The sequence below is a fragment of the Scylla paramamosain genome, chromosome 8 (genome assembly GCF_035594125.1).
Source record: "Scylla paramamosain isolate STU-SP2022 chromosome 8, ASM3559412v1, whole genome shotgun sequence".
Classification (NCBI taxonomy): Eukaryota; Metazoa; Arthropoda; class Malacostraca; order Decapoda; family Portunidae; genus Scylla; species Scylla paramamosain.
Window position 1 is genome coordinate 21053062 of NC_087158.1, and position 23978 is coordinate 21077039.

General features: G+C 44.8%; 1 protein-coding gene, 1 long non-coding RNA gene and 1 other non-coding gene across 6 annotated transcripts in view; 2 read left to right on the plus strand and 1 right to left on the minus strand.

The window, feature by feature from the left end:
• The window catches only part of LOC135102947 (uncharacterized), a 51900-nt gene that overhangs the window by 11727 nt on the left and 16195 nt on the right, over nucleotides 1–23978 (plus strand). The gene's annotated exons all lie outside the window — the stretch shown is intronic.
• LOC135102945 (uncharacterized) lies at nucleotides 3554–22107 on the minus strand. 4 transcript variants are annotated; one of them, XM_064008676.1, is made up of 4 exons: nucleotides 21989–22107; nucleotides 12876–12930; nucleotides 10572–10773; nucleotides 3554–5983 (listed from the first exon to the last, which is right to left on the minus strand). In XM_064008676.1, exons 2-4 carry the CDS (start codon nucleotides 12912–12914, stop codon nucleotides 5520–5522), a joined length of 705 nt encoding a protein of 234 aa, XP_063864746.1. In that variant the 5' UTR covers nucleotides 12915–12930; nucleotides 21989–22107; the 3' UTR covers nucleotides 3554–5519. The 4 variants fall into 4 exon arrangements, with proteins under 4 accessions (XP_063864746.1, XP_063864748.1, XP_063864747.1 ...); XM_064008678.1 differs by having other exon boundaries at nucleotides 21954–22047; XM_064008677.1 differs by lacking the exon at nucleotides 21989–22107 and adding an exon at nucleotides 14747–14942.
• On the plus strand, nucleotides 16751–16822 carry Trnae-uuc (transfer RNA glutamic acid (anticodon UUC)). Its single transcript has one exon. It is a non-coding gene; the product is annotated as a tRNA-Glu (tRNA).

Genomic DNA, 23978 nt, shown 5'->3' on the forward strand with positions numbered 1-23978 from the left:
TGTTAGCGTCTCCGTTTCACTCGCTTGCTTCTGTTCCTGCTTTACTTTTTTTTCTTCTTCTTTTTTCTTCTTTTTTTTTCTTTTTTTTTTTTTCTGGTGATGGTGGTTTTGATGTGTTTGGTGAGGATATCCCGCTGCTCCGTCACTCTCCTTCACACATCTGGTTTTGTTCTCTCTCTCTCTCTCTCTCTCTCTCTCTCTCTCTCTCTCTCTCTCTCTCTCTCTCTCTCTCTCCAAATCAAAACAATGCCATTATGTGCGTCAGTTATTGCTCCCCTTCCTCCCCCACCCCAACTCTCACCCACACACACACACACACACACACACACACACACACACACCTTTTGCGGTCTCGCGCTGTTCTTTGATCAATAAACTATTGTTGTTTTAATTATTATTATTTAGTATTTAGTATTGTTATTATTATTATTGTTATTATTATTATTATTATTATCATTATCATTGTTGTTGTTGTTGTTGTTGTTGTTGTTATTATTATTATTATCATCGTCATTTTATAAATCGACGCTTTCACAAATGGTGACCTATGATCCAATGTTAACGTATGGGTTCCTTGAGATGCTCATGATTTTACTGAGGGTGTTCATGTGCTTCCTGCTTTCGTGTTACTGGTCTCCCTTTTATTTTATTTATTTATTTTATTTTTTTTAACCGTGAAAGTTTCACGCGTTCCGCTAGTTATTATTGTTGTTATTGATGCTGTTGTTATTGTTGTTGTTGTTGTTGTTGTTGTTACTACTGTTACTACTACTGCTGCTGCTGCTGCTGCTGCTGCTGCTGCTGCTGCTGCTGCTGCTTGCTGCTGCTGCTGCTGCTGCTGCTGCTGCTACTACTACTACTACTACTACTACTACTAGTACTACTACTACTACTACTACTACTACTACTTAATAATAATAGAGAGAGAGAGAGAGAGAGAGAGAGAGAGAGAGAGAGAGAGAGAGAGAGAGAGAGAGAGAGAGAGAGAGAGAGAAAACGAGAGCGACAAACATTCACAAGGAAACGCACATGCACACACACACACACACACATACACAGTCAAATACAAAGATAAACGGATAACCATCAGTGAAAGCTTTACAGTCACCCTTGACACATTTACACAAAGGCCTCATCACCGGGGAATTGAAGATATCAGGAAGAACAAGAACGAGTAAACAGCTTGGTCAGTCTACCCCGCTAAATGGCACACACACACACACACACACACACACACACACACACACACACACACACACATACACACACACACACATCTCACCGATCGAGTGTCCTAAGGTTTCTTGCACCATAAACACTCACCCCCGGCAGCCGTTGACCTTAGATATATAATGCAAGTGTCTGTATTACGAGGGGCGTGTTGTGGGCCCATCATGCGTGAAGGAGGCCTGATGGATGGAGAACTTAATGCCGCTCGGATAATGCGATGTGCGATATGGTTTAATAGTGTTGAGGTGTAGGTGAGAGAGAGAGAGAGAGAGAGAGAGAGAGAGAGAGAGAGAGAGAGAGAGAGAGAGAGAGAGAGAGAGAGAGAGAGAGAGAGAGAGTAAATTTGTAGCAGAAATTCGTTAATATATGGTTCCTCAAAAAAAAAAAAAAGGATTCTAATGTGCTGAATAGGTTTACGTCAGACAGAGAGAGAGAGAGAGAGAGAGAGAGAGAGAGAGAGAGAGAGAGAGAGAGAGAGAGAGAGCGAGCGAGAGAGCGAGCGAGAGAGAGATTAACTGTGTCTGTGTCTGTGTGTGTGTGTGTGTGTGTGTGTCTGTGTCTGTTTGTGTGTGTGTGTGTGTGTGTGTGTGTGTGTGTGTGTGTGTGTGACCTCAGGATGTAGACAACAAGGTCACGCTTCTCCTGCTCCACCCTGACTCGCCCTCACCTGCAAGACCTCGTCCCTCACCCTAGTTTCTCGGGGAAATCTCTCTCTCTCTCTCTCTCTCTCTCTCTCTCTCTCTCTCTCTCTCTCTCTCTCTCTCTCTCTCTCTCTCTCTCTCTCTCTCTCTCTCTCTCTCTCGTGTTGCGTCAGAACCATGAAAAAATTAACTGGATAGATAAATAAATAATAAAATGTAAGACAAGAAGGACGTTTGAGTCGTAAATTAGGCGAAGGTACAGGAGCCGCGATTACCTAGCCTCGAATGGCAGGCGAGGCGATTACAGGGTAGTAAAAGAACCCCCATTTCTTTCCATCTCTCCTCAGTCCTCGCCTTCCTCTTGCTTTTCTTTTGTTAACACTGTAATTCGTGTTTAGTTGCAAAGTTGCCTGAAATGAAGGAATTTTTATCAAGGTAGACACTATAGAACTTTCATATTTCGCTTGTTCCTTTATATTATTTAGTTTATCATAGTCTAGTATCGTTAGAGCCAGTCTTGTTTGTTTCTTCGTTTGTGTTCCTTTGTGAGTGTTCGATTGCGAGGAGTGGTTTTTGTTTTTTATTTTATCTCTTCCTTAATATTACTAGTCGCACTGTGGTGTTCCTTTTTTTTTTTTTTTGTGTTCCTTTGTGAGTGTTCAGTTGCGTGTAGTTTGTTCTTTTTTTTTGTTATCGTATCTCTTCCTTAACTCCTTTTTTTTTTGTCTTCGTACTGTGTAATTATTTTCCTATTGTCTTAGTTCTATATCTTCGTGTGTGTTCCTTTTGTATACGTTCAATTTTGTGTAGTTTATCCTTTTTATTAATCATATCTCCTCTTTAACTCTTATTTTCTCCTCGTAGAGTGTTATTATTCTTTTATTGTCTTAGCCCAATACCTTATCCCTTCCTGTCTCCATTTGTTAACCACTGCTCACCTTCCCTGTCACAACATCCCTGAGCCAAGACAAACTACCCACTAGAGGCGAGGTTCAGGCAGGCAGTTACCTCTGAAGTTTTGATGGTAATGGACTCTACAGTTGTGCAGGGTGTGGCGCCAGACAGCTTAGGAGGTCTGGGAGGGTGGTGCTGGTATAAGGAAAGGGAAGGCGCTTAGAAGAAGGCAGGGTAGTGAAGTGAGGAAGAGGGAAGGGAGGAGCAAGGTGAGGATGAAGGACGAGCGGGAGCAGGGACAGGGAGGAGGGACGGTTTGGAGCATTAGGAAGGTAGAAAATAAACTGTGGATTGGTTGTGTTGTTTGGAGTGTCCATAGGAAGTGTGGGGTGGTGACACACTTACTTACTTGGAGTTTTATATTGTGGTTGTTTTGTAGAGAGAGAGAGAGAGAGAGAGAGAGAGAGAGAGAGAGAGAGAGAGAGAGAGAGAGAGAGAGAGAGAGAGAGAGAGAGAGAGAGAGAGAGAGGCTCTGTGCGAAATTCGAGGCATGAGGCGGCTGTTCAGTGTCACTATGTTAATTGACCTCATTAGTAACCACGTGAACAGAGTGTTGACGAGCTCTCGCAAGCACACCACGAGAGAGAGAGAGAGAGAGAGAGAGAGAGAGAGAGAGAGAGAGAGAGAGAGAGAGAGAGAGAGAGAGAAGGGAGAGGGACAACATCCGGTCCTTTGTTCTTAAGCACTACCAAGACACAGGTGAAGGGAAGGAAGCAATGATACAACGGTCACATTTTTCAACGGTAAAAAATATATTTGCATCACCTTGCTCCTCCGTCCTGGCAGAGCCGCTCACAACCGCGACTCTTCCTCCTCCTCCTCCACCTGCTCCTCCTCCTCCTGGTATATGTATAATACAGACGCCTATCGGTACGTGAGTTCAGTTGTGATTCACTAAATCTATGATATTGTACTGTTTCTTTTGCTGTGCCATTGTGCTTACATTGGCATACGCGCGCGTGTGTGTGTGTGTGTGTGTGTGTGTGTGTGTGTGTGTGTGTGTGTGTGTGTGTGTGTCAGTACTTTCCTAGAGTGGTTAGTGTATCCACGAGGTAGACCCCAATACACATAGTGACCTCTAATGTAATATATATACAAGAATAATCACTTTTTTTTATTTTTTTTTATTATTTCTGGTCACCTTCCCCCGAGACAGGCAAGTGGCAGGCGGCATTTGGGAGAGGGAAAGGACGGGCATAAAACTAGAGAGACAGGGGACGGAGTGAAGGAGAGATGGAGCAGGAGGAGGTGGTATCAAAGATTAAAGTAACGGTAAGAAAACTTTAAAAGGAGACACAGATAAAAAAAAAAAAAAGCAAGAGTAAGCAAGGAAGAGAGGAGGAGGAGGAAAGAGAGACTATGAAGAGGAGAAGGAACATGAGAATAAAGCTAAAGAAACAAGGAAATGGGGAAAGAGAGAAAAGAGAGATGTAGATAAGGAGAGCGGAAGAGAAGGGATACGAAAGGAAAGGTGAAACGGAGTACGAGACATTATCTGAGGAGAAAAAAGAAAATAAAGGAGAGCAGGACGATAGGAGATAGCATAGGGGGTAAGAGGAGGAGAAGATATGAAGGAAAACTGGAGGATAGGAGATAGAATGTGAAAATAAGAGGATACGGAGGGGGGATCGTGGGTAGGAGGGAGCTGGTGAGAGGAGGGAGGAGAAGGAGGGGAAGGGGGAACGGATGGAGGAGGAAAGAAGTGATATGGAATAGCAATTTAAATGGAAGAGAGAGAGAGAATCTGGGAGAGAGGGAGGAGGAGGATAGATGACAGGAGGAAGCTGGTGAGAGGGAGAGGGATAGGAGGAGGAGGAAAGGTGAAGGGGGAAGGTGTAGCTACGCAGCATGGAGGAAGGGGTCACTCAAGAGTACACAAGAGTTTGCAAGTCTTCCTGGTGCCTCGGGTCTTGGGGGGATTGGGGGTGGGGGTGGGGGTGGCGGGGGGTGGGCTGCCACGTACTGCCCTAACAAGCCTTGAGGTCACCACGTGGGTTACTATCACTCGTCACTACTCTAAATTACCGGGTACGTTATTCCAGTATGTTTATTGATATATTTACACGTTTTTTATTAGCTTCACGTGCAGCAATAACAGTGGGAGCAGTAATAGTTGGAGTTGTAATAATAGTACATACCATACCCTAAGGAATACCCCAAAAAAAAAAAATTAATCTTATTCTTACTAAATATGTATTATCACAGTGAAGCAAATTAATTATGAAACCATCATCATAATCATCATGACATGAGGGGCTCTTTTTATTATTATGCTCGCTCGTCATGAGAGGGAATATATCGTTGGCATCACTGGAGCACCGCGAGTGTTTGTGTGCCGGGGTTCCCCTTCTGATACGCCACAGCACACCGTGGGCCTCACGCCACACCACGCCACGTACACACACACAGAAACTACACACGCACACACACATACACACACACATACAAACACACACATACACACACACACACACACACACACACACACACACACACCCTATTCACAGGTTGTACACAACACGCCACATTCTCACACACACCCACACGTGCACTCAGGCTCCACGCAGCACAACACAGCCGACACATGCATCACTGCCCCGGGTGCTGATGATGATCATAGCGCTCAGCCGTCCTCGTCACTTCGGGGCTTTGTACATTGTTAGATTTCTGCACTTGGAGACGGCAGCGATCCCTCTACTGCCGCAAGGACTGGCTGTGGCCTGGCGCGTATGGAGGCGGGAGGTCAGCCACCGTGTGCAGTGTGGGCGGGGACGACACCGCCCGTGTCACATTGGGAGGCATTGTTCTCGCCAAACGCCTACCTGGCTGACCTCCTGCAGGGTAGCTGGGCGCGGAGTAGCTTGGAGGCGGCTCGGCAGGGTAGTTAGGGTTTCTCGGGAAGATGGGACTGTGAGAATACCCGTTACCCTGAGGCATGACTTTGGTAGGAGTGGGAAGGACGGTGGAGCTGGGTGGTGGCACAGTGCCGTTGTTCTCAGACTGGTTGGGCACGGACTCTGGGGCTGAGGGTCTCGGGGTGACCGGCTGATGGGTGTTGACGCCGCTCAAGGTGAAGACTGATCCACTTTCCCCAAGGGGACGAGGAGTGTTGGGTGTAGCCAGCAGGCAGCCCGCGCACGCCGCCAGCCCCGCCATGCCTGGGGAGAAACAGACAATGACAAAACACACTCTTCACAGCACTGTTTCATTTATGGTCGACACACAGTCACCGCAGGCTCACCGCGAAAAGAACCACAACAAAACCACAAGATTTTCACTAGATGAGCATCACTCTAATCCAGCGCTGCGAAAATACTGCTCTGTTTCACCCTCAGGATCATCCTAATCTACGAGTAATTCCCGTCACAGCCCTCTACGGCAGGGTAAATCAGTCCTAACCCACACCTCGTCCCCCGGATGAAAAAAGTCGCTGATTACGTCAATCCTTCCAGCCTTGAGATGCTCATTCTGCAAACATGTGACGTCAAACGTGCGAACGGTAAGGAAAAAGTGGTGCTGGTCCTCTGCTTCTCAGGCGTTTGCATCGAAATGTTTGTTGTTTAACGCTACGTTGACCTTCCACGTGAGGCGGCTAACGCTAACGTCTTGTTCCAGGGTGAAGGCGTGAGGTGTCCGGGGCGTCGTGTTTCACTCGAGGGATAATAAATGTCAGCTCCTTCAAAGGGACGTGACTCGGACCCGGCACCTCCCAGCCTGCCCCTTCCTGCCTTGCCCTTGCCTCCATTACTGCCTTTCCTGGTAGTCTATTGTTTTCCCTCGCAAACTAAGCAACTAACACTCAATACCCCCTGCCTGCCAGCCTTCAGTTAAATACATCTTGCTGGGACTTGAGAAGGCAGGTGGGAAGGCGGAAGAGCGTCTCGTTTTCCTTCTTGCTTCTACGTGCTTTTGTTTGGGTACTAAAGTCAGCGGCAGCGGCGGCGGTGGCGACGGCAGCTGGCCCACGACCTTTGCTGAGGCGGTGCAAAAACCTGAAGTCCCTCGGTGCCTTGTGTCCAGAGGCGACTCCACTCCACAACACTCACAACACTCCTCTCCCCTCCCCATCACCCTGCCCCTCCCCTCCCTCAGCTCGGTAGTGAGGGAGAGGCAGGAGGGAGGGGTGGGTGTGGGAGTGTATTGTGGAGGGATGGTTCGATGACTTGTTTCTGATGATATATAACAGAGAGAGAGAGAGAGAGAGAGAGAGAGAGAGAGAGAGAGAGAGAGAGAGACTCTCTCTCTCTCTCTCTCTCTCTCTCTCTCTCTCTCTCTCTCTCTCTCTCTCCCTCCTGTCACTTCTAACGTCTTTTTGGTGATCTGTTGTTCATCCTCCTCTTCCTCCTCCTCTCTCTGTATGACAGTATAATCCCCACAAACAGCCCTGTAAGGAGCAACAGCTCCGCTGTAGTTTGTTGTTCTTTTGTGTCTCTGTGTTCCTTTGTGTTAGTTTTTTTCTCCTCCTCCTCCATCGCTACCGTCGCTTTGTTGTTTTTGTTGTTGTTGCTGCTGTTGTTGTTTTTAACCACCATCATCGTCATCATCATTGTTGTTGTCCTTTTATCAGTAAGGGCAGGTCAGCCCATTTTAAGCGAATACCTAAACGCCCTCTGGATTTTTTCCTTCATTGTGACGCTGCAAGTATAAGCCTTATTGATTCATTTAAGCAGTGCAGGATGCGTTTTGTGGTCGTGCTCCTTTCATTCCCTTATCGTTTTCGTGCTGTTCTCCGCTGCTTCTAACACCGACCGTCAAAATTACTAATCCTCTTTGTAAAGATATATACAAATGACCCAGTTTTAGTTTCCTTCCCATCAACATAATTATTGTTGTCACATCTCACCCACACTATCTGAATCATCATCGCAATAACCAGTCACCATCGTCTCTTCAATTCAACAAGAACCGCTACTACTGTTATCACTAACAACAACAACAACAACAACAACAACCCATGATAACAGCAACCACTAAATATAAATCCTCCATCCTGTTCTCCTCTATCACCACCACCACCACCAACAACAAAACAAAAGCAAAAACAACATCAACAATAAAAACCCACCACCACCACCACCACTAGCAACAGCAACCACAACACCATCTTCACCTCCACCGCGACCACCACCACCTCAAAAACAACAGACTTCACCCTCACCACACAGCGGCTTTCATCCATCACACGGATCCCTCCTCCCTTCATTTCCCTCAGCTACAAGAGCCTGAAGAGATGGTTGAGGGGGAGGGGGGAGGACCGGCCTTGAATGATGGGGGAAGGGCGGGACTTAAAGGGGTGTGGATGGGAGTAGAGGGGAGAGGAAGGGAAGGGTGGGGCTGCTGGTCGCCACACCGTCTCATTATCGGCCGGTATAAGGAAAAGAGAAAGAAATAAGGAAGAATTGTGAGGCGAGACACACTCGGTGTTTCATATATTCTGTTTTCTTTTGTCCTTTTTTTTTTTCTGATAATGACCAGCAGGTGTTGCATTGTTGTTGCGGTTGTGTGTGGTGGTGATGGTGGCTTTAGTGACGATGGTGCGTGAGGGTGGCTGTAGTGACTGGAGGTACTGGGGCGAAGCTAATGGTGGGATAACGGGGAACAGTGACGGCTGAGTGTATAATAAAATGATGGTAAGAAGTCTGTTATATACTTGCCGCACTCACGTCCTTTATGTTCCACGTTTCCCTCCATGTCAAGTCCCGATTTGCTGACAATCTTAGAAAATTTAATGACTGATAGATTTATTTAGCAGATCAGAGGACTTGGGAGTGAGAGAAAACTCTGAACACAGTGGGAATATAGTAGCAATTGACGTTCTGATTATTAACGATAGCGGGGTACTTTTTTACTGCATGATTTTACTTAGCAAAAATAAAACTATGGGCGTTTAAATGTTTAAAATACTTAATTCTCCCTTTTTCCTATTATGTAATTGAGGCTTTTCGAAATTATTCAAAACTCACACACCATGTGGTATTTTTTTTAAAGGGAAACCATATAAATCAAGGAGTTAATCGACTGTTAATGACAACTTTACCAAAAATAGTGACCCATAGAAGAGAGAGAGAGAGAGAGAGAGAGAGAGAGAGAGAGAGAGAGAGAGAGAGAGAGAGAGAGACCATACTGACCACATTATTGTTATCTTAAGTTGACGAGTGATTAATGAAAACTTACTAACTTCAGAAAGAAAAAAAAAGAAAAATAAATAACTTCCAATGAGTCGGCTGTGTGTCCTTGGCGAAGCGATAATAGGTTCACAGTCTATATATACAACCTTCAACATTCCTGTACTTCCGTTAGTATAATTGAACCTTTCCTCGATCCGCCAGTTTTTAACACACTTCCCAACTGCGCAGTAAAAAGGAAGTTTACGCGCATTCCTTTTAGCTCTATTGCTTATGTAAAGGATCCGCGTTGTGTATTTTCACGTGTTTTGCTCGATGCTCGGGTGTTTCATAGGGGTAGTAGAGTACGTGGTTCGAGATATTTCTTTACGGATTCATCTTTTTCTTTTCCTGTCAGCTTTGTTAAATAATAAAGCAACAACCATAAAAAAAAATATAAAAAAATAGATACAAAGAAGGAGGAGGAGGAGGAGGAGGAGGTAAAAGAAGGAAAAGGAAGAAGAAAAATGGAAATTAATTTTAAAATGAAAATAATAATGGAAGATAAGAGGGAAAAGAAGATGAAAGAAGGTGGAGGAGAAGGTGAAGGAAGAAGGTGAAGGAAGAAGGTGAAGGACGAAGGGGAAGCAAGAAGAAGAAGAAAAGAAAAAAGAAAATACTACTACGACTACAATTAATAATAATAATAATATTATTATTATTAAGAAGAAGAAGAAGAAGAAGAATTATCACAAGCAAGGACAACACATACCTAAATAGACAGACCAAGACGTAGGTACTATAAAAAAAATATAAAAAAAAACATCCCACGCCGCCTACCGCGCTGAACTGGACTGGACAAGACTGAACTATGCATAAAAGATGTTAAAAATCAATCTCCGTGTTGTTTATCTCTCTAATTCACCGCGTGTCATGGCCTCTTACAAGCCTCCCACGCTGGACAATACGTATACCATAACAAGAGCAAAATATGTCTTACCCTTACTGGTGAAACACAAAAACTGGCGTAAAGGAGGCAGCATACAATTACCCCGCGGTCTACTCCTTAATTTTCTTCCTGCCAGTGGTTCTTTACGTGCTTCTTTGCTGCCTTAACAATACCACGCGCGTTCCTTCACCCTTACCAGCGGGACACAAAATAATTGGCGTAAAGGAGTGAAATATAATTACTTTACAGTCCACCCTTATGTCTGTCCCAGTCTAATTGTCTTTTAGGTGGTTTAACAACAAAGTATAGGTTCATTATCCACTGAAGCCACAAGAACTAGCGTAAGGGAACGAAAATATAATTACCTTGCAGTTTACCCTTAGGTTCATCGCGTCTATATAATCTTTTACGTGCTTTACATACATTACTACAACAAAAAAGTTTCACCCATAAAAACTAGAACAAGGAAGCCAAAATATAATTACCTTGCAGTTTACCCTTAGGTTCATCCCGTTTCATAGCCCTTTACGCGCTTTTACATGCAATACTATATACATGAAAAAAAGATTCCTTATCCTTTGCACCCGCAAGAACTAGCCTGAGGGAGCGAAAATATGATTATCTTTACATATCCTTAAATCTATTCTGATCTAGTAGTGCTTTTAACGATATCGATAAATAAAGGTTACTTACCCGCGAGTCCCATTAGAACCAACATGAGGGAGTCGCCGCTGCTTATGGATCTCTCGTCGTCATCATCGTCATCATCGTCGTCCCAATCTTCGTCCACGTCAAACGCGTGCGTCTTGAGGATGAGGCTGCCGAACACGATGATGACCAGGCAGAACACCACCACGAAGAGTAGCACCCGGCGAGTCACCCGCCACGGCCCCACCTGGGATGCCACGGAGGGGGACAAGGAGAGGAAGGGGGAAGAGGGAGAGGGGTAGGAGAGAGAACAGAGGAAAAAATGAATAGGGAAGATAAAAGTCACAAGGGCGAGACGGAAGGAACAAAGAGAGAGAGAGAGAGAGAGAGAGAGAGAGAGAGAGAGAGAGAGAGAGAGAGAGAGAGAGAGAGAACCGAGGCAGGTGGAAAAAGAAAAGGCACAATTTAACAAAAGTTACGATTACAGTGAAAACAATTCTTACATTCAGAATTTACTCCATCTCTCCACCACTGAATTCCTCTGCCACCCACGATAGAATTAAAGTGAAACTTCATGTAAAGACTTAAACAGAAACTGCACTTAAGGAAAAGTCACTTGTTATTCTGGGTGTGAGCTTAGAAAATTAATATTCCACGTTCACTATTGTTGTTCATAATTATGCGTCTGGACTTCACTTAACATAAAATGAAGGTATACATTGTTCATTATCATTTATCAGAAGGTATACATTGTTGATTATCAATTATCACGGTAAAGCATTTACCTGCACCAATATACTGTACATCCCGACAAATACAATGACAACACTTTCACCTCGTCCTCCTCCTCGTCCTCCTCCTCCTCCTCCTCCTCCTCCTCCTCCTCCTCTTCCTCCTTTTATTTTTACTTCATAGAATTCTCAAACATATTGCCACACCTCACACTCAAGGTCGACTGAACAACTCTGCATTGTCCTAAGCATAATCAACAGCAACATGAATAATGCACCCTATGTAAGTACATTCTCCTCACCGCAAGCCCACAATCAGGCTGGCGGTGCTCGGTCCAAAAAACACCAGCACACATTTAGTTCTCACATCATCACTCGCAGCACGTGTATTTAGGAGTGTCTAAGGCATTACAAGAATCGAGGTCGTTTTTTCCAGTCACGGTTGCACAATTATTTGCTTCACATCCGACTCGCGTTTGCCTTGTGGCGGGGCCTCGTAAGCGATCCTGTCTGGCGTCTCATTATCTTAAACTGGTTTGATTATTGTCTCGTGAGCTTGACGTGACATCTGTGCTTATTGCCTGGTGCTTATTAATAATTTCTTGTTCTTATGCGTGCGTGTGTGTGTGTGTGTGTGTGTGTGTGTGTGTGTGTGTGTGTGTGTGTGTGTGTGTGTGTGAGTGATTGTGAGTGTTAACATATTTTCTCTTAGGGCTTGTGTATCATTTCCTGTAGGTGTAAAAACTCACCTCTCCGCCAACACAACCTTTAATTACCGCTCTTCTGTCACGTCCGTTGTGCCGCGTGTCCTCGCATCGCGGAGGGCGAGAAAGAAAAAAAAAAGACAATTTATGGGAAAAACACACACGCTAATTCTCAATGATCAGTGGCAGGTTGTGGTTGACATTAAGACTGACTGCGTAACCTTGTCCGCTGGAGGGGAGAAGGAAGGTCGAGCGAATAAGAAGTGGAGGGTGAAAGGAGAGGAAATTGGGAGTCAGACGAGGAACTGCTAATGTAAAAGATAGCTGAGAAAGGTGACGCGTGTATGAAGTAGTGAGGCAAGCAATGAACGCACGACGGGAAGTGAAAAAAAATATGTGAAGTGCGGCGCTTATGCCAAGAGATATGGTGATCATGGACAGGCAGATCATGCGACGAACAAGGGCATGTATTGAGAAGCATGACAAGGCACGAATCTAAGGTACGGAGAGGAATGTGAAGTGACGAGACACTCAAAAGATAAGAACTAGTTACGCATGCAACAGATAAGAACACAAGGTACTATAACTGCTGGAAGGAGGGAGCAGAAAATGAAAATGAAAAGATAATTAAAAAGAAATATATGATAGAAGGGAGGAGGTAGGAAGGGGGAGTAGACCAAACACTACCTGGCCACGCAGCTCGCAAAACACGGCCTTCACCGGCAAGTTTATGAATGGACATAGAAAGAATGTGAATAAATCGTGACTCGAGACTTGTGTGCGACGCAATATCTGATTTATGTGCGTTTTACTCTGACCATTGTACGTTTGAATGGACGGACACACACACACACACACACACACACACACACACACACACACACAGACACTCGCGCGCCCGCCTGGACACTCACCTGCAGTGCTGCCTTCAGGAAGTGGTTAGTGTCTTGCATGGTGCGTCACCAGGGACTGTGGAGGAAGGAAAGTACACTAATTAGACATTGCTCCGTTAGACGAATACTTGGGATTTGTGGAAATGAGGAGAACTCCTTCTCCTCCTCCTCCTCCTCCGCTTTATGCCTCTCCTCCCCCTACTACGACAGCTATGTTTTCTCTTCCTATTCTTTTTTTTTTTTTACCACTGCTACTATTGCTGTTGCAATTACTATTACTACTACTACTACTACTACTACTACTACTACTACTACTACTACTACTACAACTGTTTCTAGTCTTGCTGCTATTACTGTTGCTAATAGTCCTGCTGCTGCTACTGCTACTACTACCACTACTGCTACTACTACTAAGACCACTCCTCCTCCTCCTCCTCCTCCTCCTCCTCCTCCTCCTCCTCCTCTACCCCATTGTACTTCCATACCATATAAAGTAATCCATAAAAGTCCGAAGGTTACACGGTATTTACGACGTATACATGAAGGTTGGTTTAAACGACACGTGTGTGTGTGTGTGTGTGTGTGTGTGTGTGTGTGTGTGTGTGTGTGTGTTACAATGTGATTTCTCTCACCCAGGTATATGCTTAATAGCTTTCCATATCGTTTCGTTTGCTATTCAGTGTTGTTAATGTGTTGCTTCATCCATTCTCTGCTGTTTTCTTTCTGTCTACTGAGCTCTCCAGAATACAGAATCTACCCTTAGGTCACCTCTCACACCAACGCTACACTCTTCCCATGACGTATGTAGTTCTCTCTCTCTCTCTCTCTCTCTCTCTCTCTCTCTCTCTCTCTCTCTCTCTCTCTCTCTCTCTCTCTCTCTCTCTCTCTCTCTCATTTACCGCCGCTCATTTAGCGCCGCTCGAGCCAAGTTGCGACACTGACCTTCAGGTGGCGCAAAAAAAATGAGGTCAGGCGTTGGTCGTGACCCTGGAGAGGTGACAGTGACTCCTTTCCCTTTCATCCCAAGCCTTGTTCTCGTCACTGTCCCTTCCCTTCCACCACCCCTGTTCTGGCCTTCTACCATCCCTGTCCTGCTTATGCCTCTCCCTCCCTTAGTCACTATTCTCAGCCACTATCCCACCTTCCTTTCCACGCCCCTCCTGGATATATCTACTCCCAGCCCCCATCCCACTCACTCCCTCTCCCTCCATCCTGCTCCTCTCCCTATCCCTCCCTCGCTGCCTCTCCCTCTCTATAGTAATCCAAGACGCCCTCAAATTAATTCTCAGTCCGCGGCCAGGTGGCTCTGGGCGTTGCCTGTCAAGATACTAAGTTGTTGTCGATGTTGTTATTGTTCACTTTATTTGCATTTTTGTTATGTTATGGTATGTTCTTCTTGCAGTATGTGTGTGTGTGTGTGTGTTCTTCGTTCAGTATGTGTGTGTGTGTGTGTGTTTAGATGTAGTATGCAAGATTAGTTGTTATATTTCCAAAGGCAGGCTCTTTTTTTCTCTATTAATGCAAGCACACACACCCACACCCACACACACCACTCCGCTACTCAACACACCTACATACAAAAAAAGATCCGATCCCGACCGTGAGAGGCGATACAAAAACACACGCGTAAGAACCACACACACACACACACACACACACACACGTGACCTTTTTGGTGGCGAAAGATTCACAAACACACTACATACACTTTGCGTCGAAGAATGTATGAAGGAAGTTATTTTCGCTCTTTCTTCTTTATTTTTTCTGAGCTTTCTATCACCATGCGAATCGCAGTCACTAACTGCATCGTTGCCTCACTTGTACACTGCACTTCATTCTTTCTTTCCCTCCACCCTGACACATGACACACACTGATGGTTCTTCTCGCTCACCTTCACCAGCTCGTCGCCACCAGCAGGTTCAGCCAGTCCAACATTCAACACTCCACTAAGATTCCGTCACCAGGTTTCGCTCCGCCGCCGCCAGAGCCAAATTCCACCGCACATTGGTACACGTTTCGACACACGCTCGCTCGCTGTTCCACTCGAAACACTGTAGTCGAACCCTAACCTTTGGCTCTTATGTTCGCCGCCTTGTTGCCTTGTGTTGCCAGCTAGGTAGAGATAGAAGTGATCAGGATTGTGTTAATGCTGTCATAAAGTTTTCTTAATTGCCTCCTGGATTGGTTAATACCGTGAGAGAGCTCTGGATCTAGACACGGAAGGGTTATGGAGAGGTAGTCAACGAAGGCTTGGTGTTTTTGCTAAGTAATCAGTCAGGTTTTAGAAGATTGCTAACTAGGATATACATGCTATCTTCATTTTACCACCTCTCTCTGTTCCTCCTCCTCCCTCTCATTCTCGTTTTTTACAGCACTCTCCTCCTCCCCTTTCTCTTCTCATTCTCATTCTTACTCTCCTCTTTCTTCTTCATTTCTTCTTCTCCTTCTTCTTCTTCTTCTTACTCTCCTCCTCCTGCGTTCTCATGCTCCTCTTTTTACTTCTTACAACTCCTGCCTGCTCTTGCTCCACTTCTTCCTCCTCCTGCTCACCCCTAGAATTTACATGCCTGGTTAAGGGAGGCAGCCTCTTCCTGCCCCCGGAGGCAACCCACTGGCGGCGTTTTCTCGTAAGGGGTGTAATTAGAGCGGCGTTTATCTATTGTTCCGTCAGCCGCTTTCGAGTCATATGTCACTAGTGCGGGGAGCGAAGGACAACATCTGCAACCTGACACTCGGCTGGCTTCACGTGGAGACTCGCGTGATTTCTCCTCTCGCTCTTGTTGTTTCCAGGTGAAGGAGGATTTTTTTCTTTCTTACCTTTCTTATATTCTGGAGGACATCCTTGACTCAATCCACATGTGTTTCCCTTTTTGGTTAGATTTAATTACATTGAGTATAGCTGATGGTGGTGGTGGTGGCACGAACGGGGAGGTGCTGATGCTAAATGAGGTTAATGAGGGCTGGCATGGGAAAGGAGTGTTGTGGTCGGGGTGGTTGGGCTGGCTTGGGTGATGGTGGGGTGGGTGCGGGAAGAGGTGTGTAGCGAAGGGGTGATGTGGGGAAGAGGTTGAAAGCGGAGAGGTTATAGGGTCGATTTGTCAGGGATGGAGTGAAGGGTTGCTGGCGGCGGGATGAGGAGGAAATATGCGTCCCTGGAGTGGGATTCAGTGTCAGCAGCACACCCGCTGCCCTGCCCTTGACACACACACACACACACACACACACACCGCACGCCCACACCCACGCCCACGCCCGTCAAGAACACCTGCCACATTAAAATAATGAGCTACGAGTACACGCGAATACTAACACATACAACAAACACTACTGGCAGCCACAAAGATGGAGATAAATAAAGGATGAAATAAAAATGATCTCGGAGCTGTTGAGCGCTTGGGACAGAATTCCCCAAATGTACAAAAGGAAAGAGTCAAGTAATAGATCAGTAAAACGAGAGGTCGCTTCACGTTTATGTGATGAGTCGGCCTTGACTGTTGCGGGAGTGTTAAAGTTGACGTTGCGGGCTGGGCGGGGAACCCCCCCCATCCCCGAAGCTTCGCCCATGTCCCACCCCCTGAGCCACGAATTCAGCGGTAGGAGGGGCGGGCCAGCGAACAGCCTGTTCCGGGAAACTGTTGCGTAACGCGCTCCAACCCTCCACACCGACACGTGTACAGTAGACTCATCCAGTTCCTATTACGTCATAATGGTTGATGTGGCGCGTGTCTTTCTGATTGTAAACCACTGTCGAGAGGAAGCATGTGGTCATCACGCCGCTGAGGCAGCGACCACTGCGGTAAGACGGCAGCCAGGTTGGTGTAATGCCTTATTAATGCCTTACTTCACGTATTATTTTGCAGCAACTTATTCATTTGATCACGAGAGTTTCTATAGCTCCCATGTGGTCTAGTGGCTAGGATACCTGGCTTTCACCCAGGAGGCCCGGGTTCGATTCCCGGCATGGGAATATATCTTTTTTCCTCTTCTATCACTTACACATCGTCCATTATTTGAGAGAGAGGGAAAGAAAAAAAAAATGTTACTGCCTACACCTGCGTGGCTAAAAAGCATCTCCGTCCCAAGCTCATTTCCTGAGCGCACCGCTTGTCTTCGTGGGGTTACGCAACTCTCCGGCCCTGACTTCTCTCGGCGACGATTTGAAGGCTGCGCTGCTTGCCACGGCTCCTCTCGCTTTATCACAACGGGGTTACGGGGTTGTTCTTGAAGAGTGTCTCCGGAATACCATATGTGTGAAGGAAATTTGTCAACAATGTGAAATCTCACTTTTGAAAATAAGTTTCTGACGATATATGTGCCTGAGCATGAATCATTTATAATATGATTTGATCAACACGAGATCAATACGAGACATTGCAAGGGGAATCAGAGAACAGGTAAAGATTGTCGCCGAAGGTCACGACTGCAGGAGGGCTCTCGGTAAACAATGTGCGAGTGGAGTGGAGAACTCGGCGTCGTCTGAATGGAGCTTCTCGGTTCTTTTGTGTGGCAGGGGAGTGGGCTGGCCGAACCCTTGTGGGTCTGCCGAGTGTCGTCACTCCCGGCAGGCAGCAGACTCGCCGCCCCGCCGGTGTTCAGGTGGGAGGCTGTGCTGGCTCGGTCTGTCCTATTCATCTCCTCCATGGTCATCAAAAGATGCAACGTAATTATTATTCATGGCCATTGCCATGCCCACCAATGAGTCATAAATGTTGCACTCACAATGCCATTTGAAAAGTCGATGAAAAAAATATATAATCTTAATGAATTTCCTGCCGAGTGTAACTCATTCAGGTTTTCAGGAATAGGAGGGAGGGAGGTAGGGGTGCCTTTGAAGTCTTGCACCACATCAAACTAGTTCCCAATACAAGTGTGAGTAGGAGCCGATCCTTGTCATCCTATTGCAAATGTGACCACCATCTGCCGCTCTGCTGCGTTACGAGGTACAACCCGCACTGCTTAGCTTCACTTTATTAAGGTACAATTTATCCGATATATTGTCAGTTCTACAAGGAATATCTGTCATTATGAAAGAAAGAAGTAAACACGACGAGAGTAACGCAACTCAGGGTGTGGTCATGCTGTGCTTTATAAAAAAAAAACACCACGTAACTTTTTGGTGACTTCAAATGGGAAATTCCTGGGCATCTCCTGAGTCTGTTGTCATCCAGGCTGTCTGTCTTTTTTTTTTTTTTTGTGTGAGAGAGAGAGAGAGAGAGAGAGAGAGAGAGAGAGAGAGAGAGAGAGAGAGATGGCCTTGGCCAGTCTCCTTGTATACGAGTATGCTTAAAAAAGGTTCGGTCTCAAGACACTGATCCGGGACGGTTCCAGTGAGACGATGCGGGTGGTTATGATGGAGGAGCAAGTGGCTTCCCACTCCTCCTCCTCCTTCTCCGTCTCCTACCTTAACCTTTAGTTCTTGCGCTCCCTCCTTCACACCTCTTCCATTTTCTTTCAGGCATGCTGTATACAATAAAAAAAAAAAAAAAGACAAAAATGACACTTTAAGACAACAAGGGTTATTTCAGTAAAAGATGAACAAGACAATACGTGGGAATGTGAGCCGGCCTGGGGCTGTGGTCTTGCTGGAGTTGCGAAGCGCCAGTCTCGTGACTTCTCTTGGCTTACACGTATAGTTAACTCAGGTGCAGCAGTGTGTTTGTAAACTGGGAAGCAGAATATTCTCTCGTGTAAGTTGTGCAATTTCTTAGTATGAAATTCCATCCCGAGGCAGTGTGCTTATGTGTTTGTCATGGCGGTTGCTTGCTTCTCTGGTCATAGCTCTCTTAATTCTTTAGATTTTGTGTTGGTTTAAGTCTCCGTACAGACGCACAGCGGGAAGATGCTGCTGCAGAGGACAAGACTCAGTGCAAAAAAGAAAGATGCTGCATTTGTCAATAATTGCACATGCAACAAATTTTTTTCTTCACTGCTGGAATGATTTCAGCAACACAAAGTCTTCCTTTAGCTTTGCACAAAAGCTGCTTCCGTCACCCTCTGAATCCACAAAATGAACAAGTATCAAGAGAACTCTGTTACATGCCAGCCAAACAGCGTTATGTTTTGAGGCGTAGCAGTGGCCCCTGGACATCAAGGTCACCTCTATTTCACCTCTGGCCGCCATAAGACTCTCTTGGAGGAACTCGGGCATCTTCACCAAGGTGACCTCGCACCCCATTGACGGGGTCCCCATCAGCCCGATGGGATCTTCGGAAATGCATTGTCACGACTAACCACCCAAAACCGGTTTCCCATGAACATGAGCCGCGCTGATGTAATTCAAGATGTAGGATGTTCGTTTGTAAAACTTGAGTGTTCGGCGCTGTTGCTGGCATCTGCAGCGAGGGAAAATGTTACAAGAGTATCAGGTTGCCAGTGGGCTTCTGGGTTGGTGTGTAATCGTTTTCTTATCAAATAGTAAAACAGTCACGCGGTACAGCTGAACACCTGCCTCACGCCACCTTTCCCTGCCATACGCCGCCTTTCCTTGCCCCACGCTGAAGTCTTATTTTTCATCTTTTTTTTCTTTTCATTTCTATTACTATGTATGGGAAAAATTAATGGATTTCTCTGCTTCTTTTTGTGAATATTACATATAAGTAAATTACTCCAATAATTCATATATGGAAGTTACAACTACTTCTGTGGCATGTCCTGGCTCAGCCTGATCGTATGACATCAGTGTCGCCTGACCCTGAATGACCTTGTGGCTCCAGGCCCAGAGGCGCCTTCAGCTGAACTCTGGAAAACGCGGCTTGTCACCGTCTGATAAGAAAACACGACCACCTCTCTTGATAACCACTGACCTCGTCCTCGTGTTCCCCACGGATTTACGTCGTGTTTAAACACTCTGTTTCATCCATAGAGCCAGAATGGAAACTTCTACGGAAGCTGACTCAGGTTCTCTCAGCACAGTGGATGGACGTTCCTGCACATACACAACATCCGCTAGGATAGAGTGAAATGAACATACACTCGCTGGCATTTACGTGCTACTGTACTTAGTATCCGATTACTGACATTTAACTGGCGGTGGTGACGAGGAGCCGAGCTTACTCAGCTAGTTTGGCGAGGTGCTGAAGTGGTCTGATGGGCGGCGTGGAGTTTAGTAACTCTAGCACTGCCGGAGCTGATCTGGGCGTCTTTGGCTTCGAGGTCGCCTTCGGGGAGCAATTATAATCTCTGCAACAGGATTCACACCACAGGGGCGAGGTAAAAAAGTCAAGAGGAATGATAAGTCCCGTAATGCAGTAAAATAACATTTATTAAGTAAATGCTTATCTTCTACGAGTTATCGAACAGTAGACACAGGAATAATAGTGACAGGAATAATAATGATATCATTGACAATGATGATGATGATGATGATGATGATGATGATAATGATGATGATACTACTACTATACTATTACTGCTGCTACTATTACTACTACTATTACTACTGCTGCTGCTACTACTACTACTACTACTACTACTACTACTACTACTACTACTACTACTAATAATAATAATAATAATAAAATTCTACCTAGTTAAGAAGGAAAGCAGAGATTACCTATTAGATTCAGATCTTCCTTTCGTCTTTCTCTCTTATTATTCTCCCTCCATTGTGGAGATGACAATTATTATAATTAACAAGGATCTTGTGTAATGGTTTTCCCTACTCGAAAAAAAAAAAAAAAGAAAACTGCTACCATGCAGATCCGTCACTCGCTCCCACAGTCCCGCTAATATCCTTCAGTGTACCAGTTTTACCAGTCTTCGCCCCAACCACCACAACACAACCCTCGCTGTATGCAGTTCAAAATATAGATCACAATTCCCCCGAAACTTCTTCACAGCCGCCACACATCGCTGCACAGCCTCCCCCCACACACATCGCTGCACAGCCTCCCTCCCACACACACCGCCCTCAGTGCACATCGTACGGAACCACACATTGCTTATTATGTCATCACCATCATACATCTTCACCAGTCCCCACCACATGATATGGTTTGCAATCACCACCGGAGTCTTCGTAATTCATTTCCACTTTACTGCCTTCATTATAAGCATCATACAATGTCCATGCTACCAAGTTTCACCCAAGACTCACACAGCGTCTACCACACACTTAACACCGCACAGTCTTTATTCCACTATCTCAGCCAAAATATACAGTCCCCAGCACGATGTCTGAAGAGTTCTCCACCTGTAAAAACTCCCATCGCAGCTCCTCCCGCCACCTGACGGCTCTATAACCTTTTAGCAGAAAACAGGCAAGTCAGGAGTGATGTAGATGAACAGTTGCACTCTTCCCTGCTAACACTGTTTCCGGATAGTGTTGATGGTCCAGCACAGTCCCAGGAAGGGAAGTAATGAAGACCTCCGCTTCCGTCAGTCGTGCTTTGGCTTAGCTTTCTCACTTGCTGTCCGGCGAATGATGCACAGACAGCTTTCTCACTTGCTGTCCGGCGAATGATGCACAGGCGCCCGCAGATGCTCCTCTCTTCATGCGTCAGGTTTGGCCTTCTTAACGTTGATTGACAGCTTCTTGCTTCATATTTTTTGCATGGAGAACACTGCTACTTTGGCTGCTCAACGATCTCTGTAGCATTTTTTTTCCCTTGCCGGCGAAGAGGTACGCGACGCCATCACCAAAGCCGGAGCCTGGACGTGCTGGTGCATCGCGAGGAACCAACAGACGCTTGCATTTCTTGATTGCATTCTTTTTCCTCCGCCGTGGCTTCCGACCTTTTCTCTCTCTAAACACGAATCTTAAAAACGCCTTCAACGGCGCCAGAAGCCTTGCAGTTTGCCATGTTTCGACTCTTCAGTGTCCAGCAATATAATGAAGCAAATATATTTTTGTCGCGGTACCATGTCGTAACGCCGAGCTCACCATCGCCCTGGCAGCACCTTTCTCATTTTGCAACAAGTGCATGGCGCTGTCACCTTCAAGAACGTCTTCCAGTAATGGCTTCCGTTATTAGTTTAAATATCGTTATTAACATCATCCTTGCAAATATTTATTTCCATAAATTTTGCGAAATAACTGACACCACATTTTTAAAAATCTTAAATAACATAAAAATAAGAAATTATAAGGCGCTTCTAACCTTTACGAAGGTGTGACACTGCCCACAACACCCACCGTCAACACTGTATCCAGATTGAGTGGCGCAGCGAAGCACTCCCCACCTGAGCTCGACCAACACTGATGCCCCGCTGGATGTGGCGGCGCGGCGAGGAGCTGAGACGAGGGATGAGAGGCGTAACTGGCTCAGGGGATTGCTCGCTCTCACCCAATTGCCTACGGAAAGAGACTCTATTTAGTTAACTGAAAACATGGAGATCTTATCTGTTTACGAAACGTGTATGAGAACCACGGAATCGTGACTTAATATATACAGTGCGTAGCCTTTGTTTTACGAATTATTTCTCAACCTTCATTAGCAGAAGTCCCGCTCCACCCCTCTCCGGCCTGGACGGAACACCCAGCCCTTGCCATTCAGCATCCACACCGTAAAGGCAGCCAACGAAAAATTTCATGGTGTGGTTATGTGCGTACTACAACACAAGTATCGAGAGCACACAGTCGTAAGCCTCAGCAACAGCAACCAATCTCACTCTCGATGGAAAAAAAATAATAATAATAATAAAAAATTATATATATATATATATATATATATATATATATATATATATATATATATATATATATATATATATATATATATATATATATATATATATATATATATATATATACTAATAAAATAAAATAAATTAATTAATGAAAGATTAAAGTAGAAACAAAATAAAACTTGTGAATGGAAATTATAAAAGATCTTTTTGTGTGAAACTATGAGAGATAGGATACGGATTTTGGTTGAGGGCAAACTTTTGGTCATGGGGAAGGTTGGCATGAGTGGGGTGGGCTACATGGTAAGGAGGGACGAGGAGGGTGGAGATGGGAGGGAGGACAAGTTTTTGTCGCAGTGAGGCAAAGGCCAGCCAGCAATGGGCCTCCTTCCTAGTGTTTGTTTTTGCTTACTAATATTAGAAGCCAAGAGGCAGGGATGAAGTTAAGCGCCTGGAAGAAAGATTGGGTGAATGAAATTCTTGACTACGCCGTCACTGATAAAGACGCCAGAGAATTAGGCGTTACGTGGGTCTGGGAGAGCTTGGACTGGAAAGGTAAACACCTCAAGGTCGCTTGATGGTTAAGGGGCGTTGCAGCTCGCTTACCTGGGCGGGAGGATAAATTGCGCCATCACTGTTAATTCCTTGCGTTCCTTCGATAAAACTCACCCGATAAACTCACCGAAACAGGTTTCTCTACTTCCTGACCACCGGCAGCATGGCTCTGCGTGACGTGGCGTGACCCCGAGGCGCGGGGCGGCGAGTCAGCCAGATCATCTCAGCCCCGAGGGCGTCTTTACGGCGCTGGCCGCGCTTCTCAGGGGACGCTCTCACGGACTCCTCTTTCTTTTGTTACTCTTCACAATATATTTTTGTATACACACACACACACACACACACACACACACACACACACACACACACACACACACAATATACACTTTATTTATATCTATCTACCTATCTACCTATCTATCAGTCTGTCTATCTATTTATCAATCTATCTATATCTATATCTATCTAACGAGACAAGTGCTTCAAAGCCAGTTCATAAAAAAAAAAATGCCTGCTGTATGTTGCAAGAGAGAAAAAAAGTTTGAAATATTATTTGGAAAGAAAAAAAAAAGCAAAAGTAGAAAAGAGACAAGATGGGACTTTCCAATAAACGATATATATATATATATATATATATATATATATATATATATATATATATATATATATATATATATATATATATATATATATATATATATATATATATATAATTAATTATATATAATTAATTATATATAATATAATATATATATATATATAATATATATATATATATATATATATATATATATATATATATATATATATATATATATATATATATATATATATATATATATATATATATATATATATATATATATATATATATATATATATATATATATATATATATATATATATATATATATATATATATATATATATATATATATATATAT